General features: G+C 40.7%; 2 protein-coding genes across 2 annotated transcripts in view; one reads left to right on the top strand and one right to left on the bottom strand.

Moving 5' to 3' along the window:
- Positions 1 to 631: 631 nt before the first annotated feature.
- On the top strand, positions 632 to 4,975 carry LOC108674715. The gene is made up of 5 exons (XM_018162680.2): positions 632 to 1,121; positions 2,210 to 2,378; positions 2,716 to 2,879; positions 3,142 to 4,082; positions 4,535 to 4,975. Exons 1-5 carry the CDS (start codon positions 1,039 to 1,041, stop codon positions 4,744 to 4,746), a joined length of 1,569 nt encoding a protein of 522 aa, XP_018018169.1. The 5' UTR covers positions 632 to 1,038; the 3' UTR covers positions 4,747 to 4,975.
- Positions 4,976 to 5,271: 296 nt separating this feature from the next.
- Positions 5,272 to 16,703, bottom strand: part of LOC108674703 — a 31,060-nt gene continuing 19,628 nt past the window's right edge. The window contains exons 17-21 of the mRNA XM_047885416.1: positions 14,277 to 14,364; positions 12,918 to 13,676; positions 11,256 to 11,432; positions 10,755 to 10,894; positions 5,272 to 8,338 (exon numbers count right to left, since the gene is read on the bottom strand). Coding sequence (XP_047741372.1) covers positions 7,678 to 8,338; positions 10,755 to 10,894; positions 11,256 to 11,432; positions 12,918 to 13,676; positions 14,277 to 14,364 — 1,825 coding nt within the window. The 3' untranslated portion in view covers positions 5,272 to 7,677. The remainder of the gene's footprint in view (positions 8,339 to 10,754; positions 10,895 to 11,255; positions 11,433 to 12,917; positions 13,677 to 14,276; positions 14,365 to 16,703) is intronic.

Below are 16,703 nucleotides of genomic sequence, written 5' to 3'. Positions count from 1 at the left end.
CTTTAACAGAAAAGCTCACAACTATATAACGATTGAATGCTGGAAATACTTCTTCTCTCGTAACGCTTTATCTAGTCAGCATAATTATATTGCATTACTAGTTAGAATTTAGAACATAAAAATGTTATGGGAACCTAGAGACTCGTTTGATATTAACGAATAAATTTAATTGTTTAAGTTGTTTATTAATTGTCCATTAATAGGAGTATGTGTATTATTCCATTTAGTTTATCAGCCGTTGATGATAATTTGTTAATTTCGATTATCTTTAACAGTACTTGCAGTTTATCCTCGACTAATTGGGCGTGTTGCTAGGGAAGTCAAGTAAGTGTCTTGACAACGCCAAAATAAATCTATAGTTTGAATACATTTCAATTTCAAAAAAGCAGTACCTAGAGAATTGTATGGGCTGTACTCTGACTTGTGTTCTTTGGATGTGTAAAGAGTGGTTCGATAATCGATTGAATGATGCACTTCGATGCAGGCAAATGATGTCCGCAAGAGCAGGTGCTTAGCTACGCGGTGTGATCAAGATTCACCAAATAGTTAGGGGCAGTACTTTCAAAACTTGCTTTAGTACACATAACAGTCTAAGTGCACGTAGCGACCTAAGAGCACGTAGCGACCCAAGTACACGTAGCAGCCGATTTCTCATCTGCAATTGGGGGTTAATTTTGAAAAAGCCATCAGCTATTGGATGACAGAATTATAAACTTTCGACTGTTTTTAAGAGACCAGCTAGTATGATAAACAAATCATTTCGCCTAAATTCCAGTTTGTAGTCCAACATTTGGACAATTTTGCGTATAAAGTAAACGAACAAGTTATTTCAATGTAGTTTGTGTGAAAAAAAATGAGAACGATATCACTTTTTTATTTATCTCTACAACTTCCGCATAAATTCAATCTACACATTAGAAGCAGAAGTTTATTTCAGCACGCGCTATAGCCAAGGCCATTTTTGTATAAAATATTCCAAGAAATCAATGAACTCTATTGTGCCATTGAGACGATCGTTGATTGTGAATAGGCCAACCGATGATGAATGGGGCGCGGAAGAGAGAGAAAGGCCTGGCGGGCCTCAAACACGACTCCACTGCATCACTGCACTGCATCATCAGGTGGGTCAAACTCCACTGCATCACTGCACTGCATCATCAAGTAGGTCAAACTCCACTGCATCACTGCACTGCATCACTGCACTGCATCATCAGGTGGGTCAAACTCCACTGCATCACTGCACTGCATCATCAGGTGGGTCAAACTCCACTGCATCACTGCACTGCATCATCAGGTGGGTCAGACTCCACTGCATCACTGCACTGCATCATTAGGTGGGTCAGACTCCACTGCATCACTGCACTGCATCATCAGGTGGGTCAGACTCCACTGCATCATCAGGTGGGTCAGACTCCACTGCATCACTGCACTGCGCCCTCTGGGGTCTCAAACTCCACTGCATCATGAGGTGGGTCCATTAACTTCATCATTTAATTGTGATGTTATCGCGACTGCGCGCTAAAGTAAGCGTGTAACGATTTTCCGTGCAATAGTTCCGTCTTTGGGCATCGACGAGACACCTGCAACGAAGGAGCCGATGATACGGAAGCCGGCAGGCTGATCCAGGCTCCGGCGGCGACCGGGAACGCTCTGTCGCCGACGGTAGATAGAAGTGTAGATGGAACGACGAGATCCGCTGCTTGATGACGAACGCAGTCGCCTTCTAGATGATTGATACGACACGCGCTGCAGACATTCCGCGAGATAAGGGGGCGCCAGGCCGTGAAGGCATCGGAATGTCAGAACAGCGTCCTTGAACTGCGTGCGCTGCTGAATGCGCAGCCAATGTAGATCGCACAATATCGGCGTCAATTTTCGCTTATTGCACACGAGTCGCGCAGCAGCGTTCATTACGGATTACAGTTTATCAAGTGTTCATAGATTGTGGACACTAAATAAACTAATAAATAGAGTTCGTAGAGTGTGGCATTACCATAGTGAAGTCCAATCTGGTCTGAACTAGCGCCACCACGAAGGTCTCGAGGACCGGCCTCGTGAGCAGAGCGCCGAAAGAACGCGGTGCTGACTTGGCAATGTGATGGTTCATCGAAAGCTCAGAGTCCAGCAAAATACCAAGGTTGCGAACCGGAGTCGCAGGCATGAATTACCTTACAATTAATTATACTATAACGACCTTGTCCCCTTTCAGTTCCAAGCCAGCTGAGGAGCACACAAAAGGAGCCGCCCTGATGTGCCACTTGGAACGCTTCCCCGACGTGGAGGCGGATGAGGTGACGGTGGATGAGGTGCTTCACAACAGCCGCTGCTTCCCCATCCAGTTCCCCGTGCACACCAACAGACTTGAGAGTCTTTTGAAGGTGATCATCAAGCCGATGCAGTTATACTTGCCGGTTGTTAGATAGATAATATAATAGTTAATTTTAGTTCTAGTAAATATTTACCATCGTAGAAAATTCAAATGATTTTTCTAAATTCGCAAAGAATTCGAGCGAATGTTCGTACTTCGTCAGGGCTTAGATACATGTAAGCCAGCAACCTAATGCCATTAACAACATTTTTTCTTAAAAGCTAAGTTTATCTTGCGCTAAATACTTCAAATTAAAAGAAAAAATTGCTAGAATAAACTATGTGTTTCGAATATCCATTACAATGAATTTGATATTCTTTATCCATTATATTTCGTGTTTGTTTCAGATTAACCCGTTCAAGAACGAGCTGCGGAAGCAAGGCAAGGTCTTCTCACGCGAAGTGCTAGGTCGCTACATCAACTCCTCGTATCCCGTCATCCACGAGACACTCCTTCCACTCTTGCCTGTTTTCCTAGAGCATAAAGTTGACTGGGGAGGAGAAGTCGAGAGGTTGGCTAAGTTTCTCAAACTTTTCACTCTCTATGTCCCATCACTTTTATTAATACAAGAAATTGCTTGCTGTCTTGTGAAGAAAATAAGACTGTTAGTTATTACTGTTACATGGTGTTTAATTTGACATCAATTCTATGATGACATAGATCTTACATAGCTCAAATATTCTGAAAAATTGATCTCATATTCACTTGCAGTTGAATGCCATAAGTGATTCAAACATACCCTGATGTATTCATGTTATCCCTGAACTTTGCAGGGAGTTATACGAAAGACTGACAGTTTACGAGCTCGTCGAGAAGCTCATCAAGCAGCGTCCTGTGGTCTTCATCAACCCGTGGGACCATTACCTGCTACTCGACGGCGCCCCAGGCTTCGGCGACTTTGAATTAGTGGGCAAGGATTCGAACCCCAAGAAGCATCTGAGTTTAGAACAATTTAACAGCTACGATGAGATGCGTCTAGCTGCGTTTATAAGCTTCAGCTCCATGTCACCCTTCATCAACGATGGCGGCCGCAACAACTGCGGTGAGATTGGTAATGGCGCAACCCACGAACTGGAAGGCACCATCATTGGCCAGGTGGGCGCTCGATTCGAGAAGGAGGGTTTCATGGACTGGCAGGATTGTGTAGTCAAACAACAACAAAATACTCCTGAGAATGGGTACGGAAAAGATAACAAATCTCCTCGGTCTGGCCTCCTGCAAGCCTGGGCCAAGCTTTGGGGGCGTGATTATTTACCAACCTTCGATGAGGTTAAGAATTCACCCGAGAACTACGAATACATTCAACTGAAAGATGCGTATCTCGACAAGCAGGTCTACAAGGCTCGAATGCAGATGCTTGCAGAAATCATGTTGATCGATGCCAGCAACCGAGCCAAGGAAGCCAACAAACTTGCGTACATTCACGTCTCTGGAATCGGTCTCAACGAATGGATGATATCGGCCACACAGAACAAACTCTACGTGGATGCCTGGTCGCAAGCGATCCAAGCCATGCCGCTCAACGTCACTGACAAAATTAATTGCATCAACTTCAGCGACATTCCAGTCTCCAGAATACACGGCACCAAGTCAGGAGAAAAGTTTCCTAACACAGAAATCGTTGTGAAGTTCTCGAAACGTCAACTGCTCGAGCGAGTTCCCAAGGACTGCATACTCGTCTGCAATTATCCAGCTGACTCAAATTCAATGCCAGGTAAGGGATAGTTGTGACAATTATGCGACTTGAATTGGACGCATGATTGCCCCCTAAATTGAAAGCTGCTTGATCCTGAAAGTTAGTTAGACATCCAAAATATACTCTTCTGTTCACGCATTATTTTTGGCCCATGATTGGAAATAATCTAATTATATCTCTAATGACCTCAACCCTATGCCAAGCGCCGATTGAAAACATTCATTTAGCTTAAACCAAAAAAAAAATACTTTATTCTGAGAAACAATTCCTTCGACTTATCCCGCAATTTTGAATTTCGGAGCCGCAAATTTTGAATAGCAGAGTTACAAATCATCCTAAATTTTTAAATTCATAGCATGTGATCACAGCGGTTAAAAATTTCAGTACTGGCCAGGCCATTTTACTAATACTTTGAAACATGCCAACTCTAACCTGTAACCATTAGAAGTATGAATATTTTCTGGACGCAGGCAACGAGTTCTGGCTGGGCTCGCTCTCGACAGCAGGTGGACCGGCAGCGGCATGCTCGACCAGCATCGCGGAGCTGCACAATCCGCTCATCAATCCGCGGATGGCGGCGCGGCATCTGCGGATAGCGTCGCGGACACACGGCATCGTCTCCGTCCGGCGGTACATAGAGTCTTTGAAGCAAAACACGGCAGGGACGAGCCAAAAGCCGTGAAATATCGAGAATCATAGGCATCATCTTCAATATGAACATCAAAGCGAAAATTCAAGTACTGCAGTGGCTTAAAATAATACTAATTAAATATGAGATACCCAAGAAACAGACGATACTGCCACTAACGCTTCGATCACCGTGTGCTTTTTTTTCAAAATATTAATGAAATTTTCAGTAATGCCAAAATACAGGCTAATACATCTAACTCAAACACGAGCTTTCTAACTCATTTACCAAGATTTTATTTCTAAGCCCCAATAAATGTTTAAAATTCAGTTTATGGTCATGGATTAAATGAAAAATGCAGAACCATTATTTGTAAATAAATCGCGCATCGTTGAATTTGTGAAATCTGCAGTACCTTTTGATGGAATTTTAACAAATGATTCATATTCGAAGTTCCTGAAAATATCAGCAACAACTACCGAGATCAAGAAGTAATATAAGATTGGTTCAGTCCTACCTCAGCTTTCCTGCTCAAACTTCAAACGTCCAGAATTTTCAGATTTTGGAAAATGACACAAATTTTGCATAAATTATACTGAACAATTCAACAATGTAAAACAATTCATAAACAGTAAAGAAAACGAAAACTACGGATTGAATCAGCAAAAGTCCCGGATATACAAGATCTTCACCCCATACTTTATCATTGATGTGAGTCGAGTACTCCCGGGCACCGACCTCAGCCTCGCACATTAGACAGGCAATCAAAATCGCAACATTTTCGTTAACTCACTTTTGGAAATATTTTCTCGGCATCAAATATTATAATACAACACAAACGAAGGCACACATATTGTTCCATACACACGTAATAAATAATTGAAAGGGTATAAAACAATATTCAATTGATAGGGAGTAACACAATATCTAATTGAGAACACCATATCTAATTGGGAACACAATTCCTGTTTGGCAACACAATTCTACTTGGCAACATAATATCTAATTGATAATACAACTTCTAATCAGTAACACACTATTCACTTGTTTAAACAATTTCACATTATTAACAGAATTTCTCCGCATTAGACTGCCTTAACCTTTTAGATAATGATAAGATATTGATACGATGGTGATAAGATAACGAATACCGGTACGCTTAAGATAATGATACAACCTTCAAAAATCTCAGACGAGATAACCAAAAGCCTGAAGCAGACTGAAAGCGGAATGAAACTGGCAGATCTGTAAGCTTTTCAGTGTACAAGCGGGCGGAGTTGCTAGCTAGCGATAGAATAGAATGTCGTTCGGGTAACTTTGCGGCTAAAACCTTAAAAAATTTACGACAGACAACAATAATCTTGTTTATATTTAAAATTAAAGAACAAAACACTGAGTCAAATACTATGAATGCCAGTATTAGATATTAGAACGTTGAGGTATAAAGCACATATTGTACTTAACATATGACCCAAAAAAAGAACCAAGAAAAGAATTACCTACACACCAGCCATGAGAGCGAGAACAGCTTAAGTCGAGAAGACATGGTAAATTGAACAATACAAGGAATAAAAGGGATGTATAATCATTGCTAATATTTAAAATATTCCAGAATGAGATAATAGGTACACATTTCTAAAGGCAAGTTAACGCGGAATAAATTTCGAGCAACTGTGTATAACTCACCAAATAAATGGAAGCTCTCATAAGATTCTATCATTCTGCATGCGTCTCGCATTCAGTTTGGGATACACAAGGCGTTGAAGGTTTTCAACAAATGCAATAAAATTGATAATAAATTGGCAGAGGCACAACAGAACTTATAGCTATACCACAAAAACGGCAGGACTTGTTATTAATCTTATATTGTATAAGAGTTATAGTTATAGGACGGTGTGTGTGAGGGCTAATTCAGCTACTGAGGCAAAGCATTCTACAGGATATCAACTAATGCAAGGCTAACCTAACATTTACCGTGACGTCAACTTGAAGTTAGCTGCTCCATCAATTTCGGGGATCGTTTAACTTTAACCTTATGTGACATGCTGGACCACGAATAAGTGAACTTGAATAGACGTGCGTATTAATTATTGAATACAATAAATTATTTATTAGTCATTCAATGTTCAATCATAAAAAGCTAGTTCAAAGAGCTGATCGGTACAGACTAAAATTCTGGTAATTTGCTATCGTAAACTTGAACGAACGCGTAAGCAATATGCTACCATAGCTTGGATGTAAGCGATAATTATTTCTAACAAGGCGCTGGCTACTGCAGTTTCAAAAATGGACGAAAAGGCAGTTGTTACACGGGCTTTGCATATGCCCTTAAATGCTAAGCTCGATAATTCGGTCTACACCGTTGAGGGAAATCTATCCTTTATTTTAAATTATTGCTAAATTCGAACAGCTATTCAACCTTTTGGAGAACTGCAAAGGTTAAACATCTACCCTACATTCTAGAGCACTGCTAGGTTCAAACATTCACCCTACATTCTAGATTATTGGATAGGCTCCACGATCCTTTGCCTTACATTACAAATTATATGCTAGGCTCTAACAGTTGCCTCATATTCTAGAGTGCAAGTTAGGCTTGAACATTCGCCCAACACTCTATAAGAGTACCTACCGTTCAAGGTGGGCATTTACGTGGCAATACAACACTGAGGAATGTCAAGACTGGACGCTAGCAGGTTTAATGGCCACATAATAAAAGGTTCAACAGTAAAACAGGCGATAACGATTTAACTTGATCATTACAGAGCACTGCACTCATTAATTAATATGAGGTTAAAATTGTGAAAACGTTTTCTGTTGATAAACCTGTTGTGAAATAAGTTGTCTTATATAATGAAGTGTGGATATGTCCAATTCGTCTGCTACAGTGAATATTTCCCGGTACCTACAACATCCAGCATGGCCACGATGATACCGGATGCTCCATCCCAGTGAACTAGACTAACAGCGGCAGATTGGAAGACTAGGCTACTCGTCAGGTTCAATGTAAGAGTACAGGTCTCTGTCAAGTTCAGCCTCAGAATCAGACTCCCGTTTGCGGGAGCGAGCGAGTTTGTGCGAGGCTGTGCACGATGGTCCGACATCCATAGGTACAAAACTGCCATGTTTCTGCAGAGCCTCAACTTCACCACAACTGGACCACACTTTACTACTTCTAACGCCTTTCTTTTTAGCAGCAGAAACTTTTCTGGCTCGAATACACTTTGGTTTGACTGAGCCACCGCCGCGCTTTGTAGGCAGAGGCGGCGTCGAATCACCAGTGACTGTCTGATGCGAGGTCAAAGGTTCCCGAGTTTTTTCACTAGTTTGACTCTCGACGACAGACGTCACGGCAAAGCTGTTTGGACTAGACGATTGTCCAGCAACATCTACTGCATTAGTACCACTAGTTTCACCAGGTAAATTTTCCTCAATTTCCTTTATTAGCTCTCGGCTGTAACTAAGACAAAACAACTTGCAATCGTCAGCAGAGTTCGCCGGACGCAATATTTGACTCGGCGACTGCTGAGTTCGAACAGACGTCTCGTCGCTGTTGGGGGCACCCGCATCTTTAGGAACCCCGCCGCCACAAGATGGAGGCTCGGTCCTGCAGCCTCTTGGCCGCTGTGGCTCATTGTTAGAACAGCCTCTGAGGATACAAAGTAAACTGTAGGCATTAATTAATCTTTGCTAGAGCTCTAAACCATCAAATAGTGACAATAAAAAAATAGTAATATATCAACACTAAAAATTTCAAAATCAGTTGGAACGATGGCATTTAGGGAATTGCGCAAATGACGTTGACCAAAATATCATAAGTTATAGCATTTTTCTGATACATCTACGTTCAAATCTGCACAGGAAAAATACGTCAAAGCACAGCACTGTGTAAGCCAGACTACCGTTAAAAATTAAGAAATACAGCACAAAACATAGCGATTCAGAACGCAGAAATGTGATAGACTAAATCTGCAAGGAAGAAAGCCATTAGTAATGAGGATGAAAGTTCATCATTATACGAGGACAATGCATGCATATGAGAAACTGAAACCCTTAGTTGAAAAAGATCACAAACAAAACGAAAACAAAGCGTGCATAAAATACGGCATTAAAAGCATAAGAAATAAAATAACTAATAAAATAACAGATAAAACCAGCAAAACAGCGAAAATACAAACCTACTCTACAAATTAAAATAAGTAGTTAAATAGACAAAAGTAAAGAATATACAATGGCGTGTTAGACTCGACATTCACTTTATTTACTGGCAAACTTGGAGGCAGAGACACGCTCGTTACCTGCCGACGAGCTCCCCGAGCCTTGCGACCAGCAGCGCGAGCCTCGACCGCCGCACACACACAACGTCATCCAGAGTTACGACCATGCAGGGCTTCATTATCAACAGGCAACGCTTCCTTCACCAGCAAATTCAATCTCTCCTTCCCATCACCAGAAAGTTCAATCTCACCCCTCCATTCACCGGCACGTTCACTCTCGCCATCCCAGTAATCAGCAGATACAATATCATCATCAGTCGTTATCTTCAGGACCAAATAACACTTCTTAACCTTACATTCATCTCAGATTTTTTTCAATGCCCGCTTGGCTCCTTGCACACTTTTCGTTCACAAGTTAGCGGGTCATCAAAATTTGCATAATCTATAAATTTGTCACAATAAAGCCGTTCATAACTGCAAACAGCAGCGATATTAATTTCTTCCTGAACATCTCGCGGAACGCGGCGCTCAAATCAAACTTATACACCCAGGATCCAAGACTGCAGTGGCTTTCTACCTTTACATTCTAGGTGATCCATCAATCTTTACAAGTTCACTCAGTCATTTCAAACTCAAAAATCATTTCAAGCTCAAGAATTATTTTCAAGTTTAAGAATCATTTCAAGGTCAAGAATCATTTACAAGTTCAGTCAATCATTTAAAGGTCAAGAATCATTTAAGTTCAGTCAATCATTTGAAGGTCAAAAATCATTTCAAGTTCAGTCAATCATTTCACGTTCACTCGGTCATTCCAACTTCATTCAGTTATTTCACGGTCAGTCAATCATATCAAAGTTTCGACAACCCAAGTCACAATTCACCCATTCACAATGCATCACTTTCACAACCACTTTCATTACTTTCTTCCTCTGACGAACTGAAGTGAAAAAAATTAAATGAAATGAATAACCAAATTATCGTAAATAACACGCTAGTTTGAGGAAATTAAAGAACCTATGGGCCCAATAGAATACTTAAATTATTATCATAGTTATAAGACAATATATCTGATGAAGCAAAAACATTATGCAGGCGTATGAACAAAACAAAGGGGAATTTACCAAAGGCGAAAGTAAAATGATTTACAGAAAACCCTCATAATAATACAGCTCGAACGTTATTGCTTCTGGGTGAAATTATCGTGATGTTACTGTAAATTAAAATCTAATAAACGGTCTAAACTCAACTTAGGCCTAAACATTACAGGCTTAACATTCTAACAGCTGAGGTAAACGGTGATCTGGCGCGCTGACACATGATCATAGAAACAAAACTAAAACAGCTGAATTGTACGAGTTGGCAAGAATCAGAAGTAAAAAAATTTAATCATTTGTGCAATTGATATCTGTTCATTTTCCTAATGAATAAAACAGCAGAATAAACGTAACAGCTTTCTTCCTTTTATGAAGTGAAGTGAAAAAAATGAAATTTACCAACTAAACAGAACTAGTTCGCTGACCATCATCAATAGAATGCCAGCCTAACTATAGCGACCACATCTCCGCAGCCACTATTCCTACCGTAACTTGATTCATGTTCGTGAATTGAAAAAAAAAACTAAAAGGAATTCAGAAACCTGTACCAGTAGAATCATATTGAAGTGGAAGAATATTATATAGTAATATAATGAGAAGAATATTCACGTTTTTCGGTAAAATGAGCAAATTACAAGGAAATGGAATACCATAACGGAAAATTAAATATAAAATGAAATTTGTGCTGAGAAAAGTCCGATGAAGAAAGACAATAATGTGAATGACCTCAAGAACATCACGTGGAGCAAGTTACCTAGCGTGGTGATGAGTCATGGTCTCCACAGCCAGCTGGTTGTGATCCCCCACAGCTGGTGCTGGACACAACATCTGGTGGAGAGCCTCGCAGAACTGGGCACCAGCTTCTAGCAGCTGGTTTGTTCCCAGGTGATAGCCCTGCTCAAGTCGACATCATAATGATAATAATTGTTAATAATAATATAAATATTAATTATAAATCCTACACTGCGCAAGCGATCACATATTGCAAGAAAGAGAATAATTTTAATCAAGGAAAACGCAAATAAAACTCTTATCGAAGACATGTTCTTTCGCAGTGAGGAATTGACGCAGACCGTTCACATAAAACCAGATACACATAAAAGTATAAAGCTTCTTCACTCATACCATCCTGGTGACAGCCAAGGGCGCAGCAAGTCTTGTTAATGCAATTTAATACTTTAATTATCTATCTAGATTTAATAGTAAATTATCTAGACTTAACAAATGATAAACATGAAATAATAAAGGATCTCACCTGGTACACGCCCTGGTCACAGCCAGAAGCGGATGCCTCGAGCGTGTAGCTGCAGGCGACGCCACACTCCCGCCACACCGCCACACGCGCCGTGCTCTCCCGTGCACGCTCGACGGTGTAGCAGCAGTGCGGTGCACTGAAGCTGCTCACTAGGTCCTGGCACAGCGCTGGCAGCACCTGCACGCAGTATTGATGTGTAAATATTGCACAAACTTATATCATTTGTTGGCTTATATAGCAAGTCAAATACAAATTCACAAAGAGAACAATACGCAAATACACCATAGCCAGGCTCATGACACAGCGCTGGCAGTAGCTGCACACACCATTAATGTTGTGAATATTGCACTAACTTGTATCATTTGTTGGATTATATAGCAAGTCGAATACAAATTCACAAAGAGAACAATATGTAAATACAACATAGCCAGGCTCATGACACAGCGCTGGCAGCGTGGTGGTGAACATTGCTCGAACTTGTATCATTTGCAGGCTTAACCCCAAGCAAGGCAACACAACTTTATAAGTTATAACCGGACCGAGTTTTGGTACAATTGAACTTATGCCATCCGACAATGATTAACTCGCAAGTCAAAAAAAGGATTAATAAACAACGAAAAACACAATAAATTCACTATCAAAATACAAACTCATATTAATATTCCACAAAATTATATCATTTGTTTGCTTAGTCAACGAAGATATAAACAAAGAAAGGGCAATGTAGATTCACCATATCTTCAAGAACTCGGTGAAGATATGGTGAAATTACTGGGCGTTTCCTCTCAAGTATTGTAAAGACAGGTTACAATGTAGTTTACATATTCCTTTACATATTTACTGCCATAATGCAGCATATATATTTTGCTAGCTCTCTTACAGACAGATGGAATTGGTTTCACAACGACGGCTCTGGCGTATATATGCAGGTATATGAGAGAGCAAGTATATACTTTTTTATACGGTATAAGTGCAAATTTAAATTTCATTCATTTTCGGACCTCCAGCTCTGGCGTGCTAATCTCGGAGGCTTGGCATGTACATGTTCACATTGTATACGCATTCCAAAAGTATCAGCATATTTACTCAGGTTTTATAAGTACCGGTACTTATATTATCAGTCTGCTTATATCGCAAGTTCACAAGGTTTTATGTCTGTCTTAGAAGTTTGACTTATAATATGATTTTGTTCATTTTTACTTTGTCCAACTGATGATGGAGCTGGACTTTGAAACGTTTTCAATATCGATATGGTGAATTTGATTGGTGTTTTCTTTGCATTTAAATTCCTTACTCAGGTTTTCACACAATTAATGATGCTGCAAAACGCAGACGCAGATGATGATCAGAGCTTAAAACCTAAAAAAACCTAACTTTAGATAATCTTCAATCACACTTGTATAAAAGAACAATTTCTACAGCCTATACTAATTAAAAACAAATACACGTCTCTTCAAAGCCACTCATCGTATAAACATTTGTAGGATAAAACAGCAGGTAACGTTACTCAGAACGAGTATGTGTGTACTGTTTTGTTTGTATGTCCTAAAGCTTGTGTGTGAGCTCTGTATTTTCTGTGTGGGTTTCTTGAAAGCCACTCATCGTATAAATTATAAAACAAATGTAAGTATAAGACAGCAGGAAACATTACTCTGTACGCACCGTGAGCCGCGGGTGATCAGGCAGGCATCGGTCCTGAGGCCACCACGACAGACGCCTCGAGCAGCCGTACAGGAAGAGGTTCTTCTGCCGGGAGTGGCCGTGGTAGTCGCAGTACACGACCACGCCACTCTCTGCCACGGTGGCGACGCCTGCACACGCCCTAGTGCCACTCTCTGCCATGGTGGCATTACCTCTCGACTCCCTAGTGCCACTCTCAGCCACGGTGGCACCGTCTTCAGACTCCCTAGTGCCACTCTTTGCCACAGTGGCATTACGTCCAGACTCCCTAACATCACCTTCTGCCACAGTGGCATTACCTGTCGACTCCCTAAAGTCACCTTCCGCCACGGCAGCTCCCCCTCCCGACTCCCTGACGCCATTTTTTGTCACATCTGCGCAGCCTTCGAACTTCCTATCAAGTGACGCTTTAAGGGCACCATCTTTTGGGATCTGAAGCTCATCATTTGATTTATTAGCAGGTGTACAAGACGAAGAAGCAAGACTCATCGAATTGCAGTCCAGCACAGGTGCCGCAAGATGAGCGTCGTGGCCGCGACGTTGCACTTCGTCAGAGACGCCGGTGGCTGAACTGCAAGCAGAGACGGGCATGGCAGAGACGTCGTCACCGCTGACACCAGCCGATGCAAGAAGCAGAGATGCTCTGTCAGCAGGAGGTTTGCTGTCAGCATCGTCAGCAGGAGCGTTGTTGCCAGCATTGTCAGCATTCCCCACGACATGCGTGAGATACTCAAGCAAAGCCTGCAGAAAGAAAAAGTTATAAAATCACTTTTAAAACAAAATTAGTTGAACCACACAAAAGCATTAATTGAACCTAAAAGCACTGGAGAATTCATAATTTCAAAGCATATTTTATCTTAATATCCATTTTATCTTAATAAAACGTACTTCAAGCAGTCACAGGGTGAAAACTTATAGAAATTTTACAAGATAGAGTAAAACTTGCGTAATTAAAGTAAACAAATGTTTCATCTTGGATAGCATTTGATCATCAGAATCATATATAGCATCCGTGTTCCACCTTCAAATTCTAAGCAAGACCTGACATAAAACAAAAATTGCAAAGCTGAAGATAATTGAGCGGTAACTAACCTATATCTTGGAAGATAGCAGCAGGTTTGAGTCTACGAAGTCAATATAAATATTCAAGTAATAATAATTGTAACTAAAATATAATTTAAAAAATTTTAATTATAATTATGATTAATTAATAATTATTATTCTGAATTTGAATTTGTCACAGACTAATCTAGATTATTATTTATATCTATCTATATTATACTATAAGATAAAAAAACTAAATATGTATTTGTAAGAGAAAACAGAAGATTTTAACGATACCTTGGAGTGATAAATGGAGGGGTGGAGGGTGGCTGAGGGGCTGCGCCAGCGCCGGTTGAGGTCTTCCCCCGTCAGCCCGCACCGCGTGCTGGCAATACCAACAATAATGTCAGCAATATTAAATATATCAGCTAAAACTTGCAATATTATTTGGAAATTAAAAATTAGCCGTTCCAAATCAGCAAAGAAGCCACCTGGGCTGGGATTTCCTTGCATAAACGCCACACAACACGACACATACAGACGTAGCCACATGCAGGATGTAAAAAAGGATATGGAGGAAATATATATAAACAGTGATAAAGGATATGGATGAAATAACTCTTAACAGATCGTGGCTGGCGATCAAGAACAAAAAGTTTTTGGACGGCCGAGACAGCAGCTATTATTATGATAAATATACCCAAATAATGCACTAATTCAATATAGTTTTCAAGTGTAATCATTTAGTTTATAGTTTAAATTACATATAATTCAATATGGTTATTAAAATCAATTAATAAAAAAAATGTAGCAAAATGAAGCCCCGCGGTCAAGAATCTCTGAGAAGATGTCCAGGAAACCCCGAGCTGATGCCTCCAGCCTGATGACCTTGGGTCATGCGCGTTAAGGTCAACCACATCATAAATTACGCGGCGGCAAGCGTCGCCTAGACGCGTGTAAACCAACTAAAAAAATATAACTCAGTACTCACTGCAGTGAGTGACAGAGAGCGCATTTTCTCGTCGACGAAAACGTGGTCACGGACGGACAACCGGACGGACAGACAGACGGACGGACATGACGAACACAATAGCGCCATTTTTCCATAAATGAGAACATGCGCAAAAAATCGCTATATAGAATGACGCTATCTTATGACACAGAAAAATAAAATATATTCATATAGAAAAACAATTTTAATAGTCTTGAATACGATCGAATGTAGCAGGCCAATTTCCACTGGGCAGGGCTGAAACGTTTCCGACAAAAAGAAATACTTTCTCGAACTAAAAATAAGATTGTAGTTTGGCGAACGAATAAGCGAATCTTTTATTTAATACGGCGCCTGGCACAAGCAGCGGCCAGCGAAGGTCATGCCGGAGCTGGGCACATTCCAAGCAGCGGCGACGGCGCGAGCAGCCGCGGTTAGTGCGCGGTGTGCGGTGCTTGCCACAGTACATGCACGGTGCAGTGAATTGATGACAAGTGCTGTGCATTTATTAGGATTACAGTGCAGTGAAGTTCAGTGCAGTCTCTGTCCTAACAGATGAATGACAAGCATCGCCATGTCGGTAGCATGACACTAGCTACGAGTGCAATTGTATAGTGCCTTGTGATGGAGCGATAACGCAAGGTGTGGTCAAAATCAACAAGCTTTATATAAATGCCTGTTATGCATAATTACAGCGATAATAGATAACTACAGCCAACTTGAGGCACTGAAGTTGCATAATGGAAAATTAACCGAAATGGAAGGTTGCCTTTGGAAACAAACCCGCCGACATATACGAGTTTAGAGCGGCCCGAACACGTTGCCTGGGATCAAAGTTCCGGAGGAAAGTTCGTTATCAATTTGCACACTTAGTATAAGCCTTTGCACACATCAGAACAAGACTTTGCACGCGTTTATAGGAGTATTCAATTGATAAACAGCCGTATCGTTCATATAAAACCAGAGCAGGCCACCTCACTGTAAAACCACCGTTCAACACAAGGATAGTAGAATTTTTCCAATTACAGTCAACGGCGATGAATTCCAGTAAATTTTGAAAGGAAACGGTACAAAAAAAAATCTCGAGATTGAATGATGTTCACCTAGACAAATGTGAAATTTAATCAAACGACGCATTTTTGGAATGAGAACAGGAATATTCACCCGCAATTGGGAAAGCGAACATGAATATTAACCCGTAATTTTTGAAGTCTAGTAAAACGCACCCTGCAGTATACAACACACTCAACGTCCGGCTCGTCTGGGGGATTCCTCGGGGCAATTCCCAGAATTTGAACGTCGGACGAAAGATCAGAATAACTTAGAGCCAACAATAAAAAAAAAGAGCGGAAATACCAGAGCGTCCTACAAATTTTTAACGAAAGTATTCAATAACCACCCATTTATACTCGGGCCGCACATTCAAATTTTGATTGGTTGCAGCGGCATATACACGAGAAAATGAGAAGGGATACCGAAAGAAATAACGGAGGAGTAAAATATGAAAAAATATACAAAACAACAGGACGATACAATCGCACGAGATGAGAAAGATCAATGAGAGTTGAAGGGAAAAATTGCGCAGAAAATATAACTTGCCAACAGGAATATGATGATCTGCATCTCAAGGGCTTCCTGGAACATCAACAGTATTTATTGTTTCAATAGAATTGTTATCCCAATAAAATTTATTGAAAGTGGGTTTCTATGACAATTATATAGGTGGTATATCG

The sequence above is a fragment of the Hyalella azteca genome, unplaced genomic scaffold (assembly GCF_000764305.2).
Source record: "Hyalella azteca isolate HAZT.00-mixed unplaced genomic scaffold, Hazt_2.0.2 contig17851, whole genome shotgun sequence".
Lineage (NCBI taxonomy): Eukaryota > Metazoa > Arthropoda > Malacostraca > Amphipoda > Hyalellidae > Hyalella > Hyalella azteca.
The sequence above is the reverse complement of the archived record's forward strand: the minus strand, read 5'-3'. Positions and strand labels throughout refer to the sequence as shown.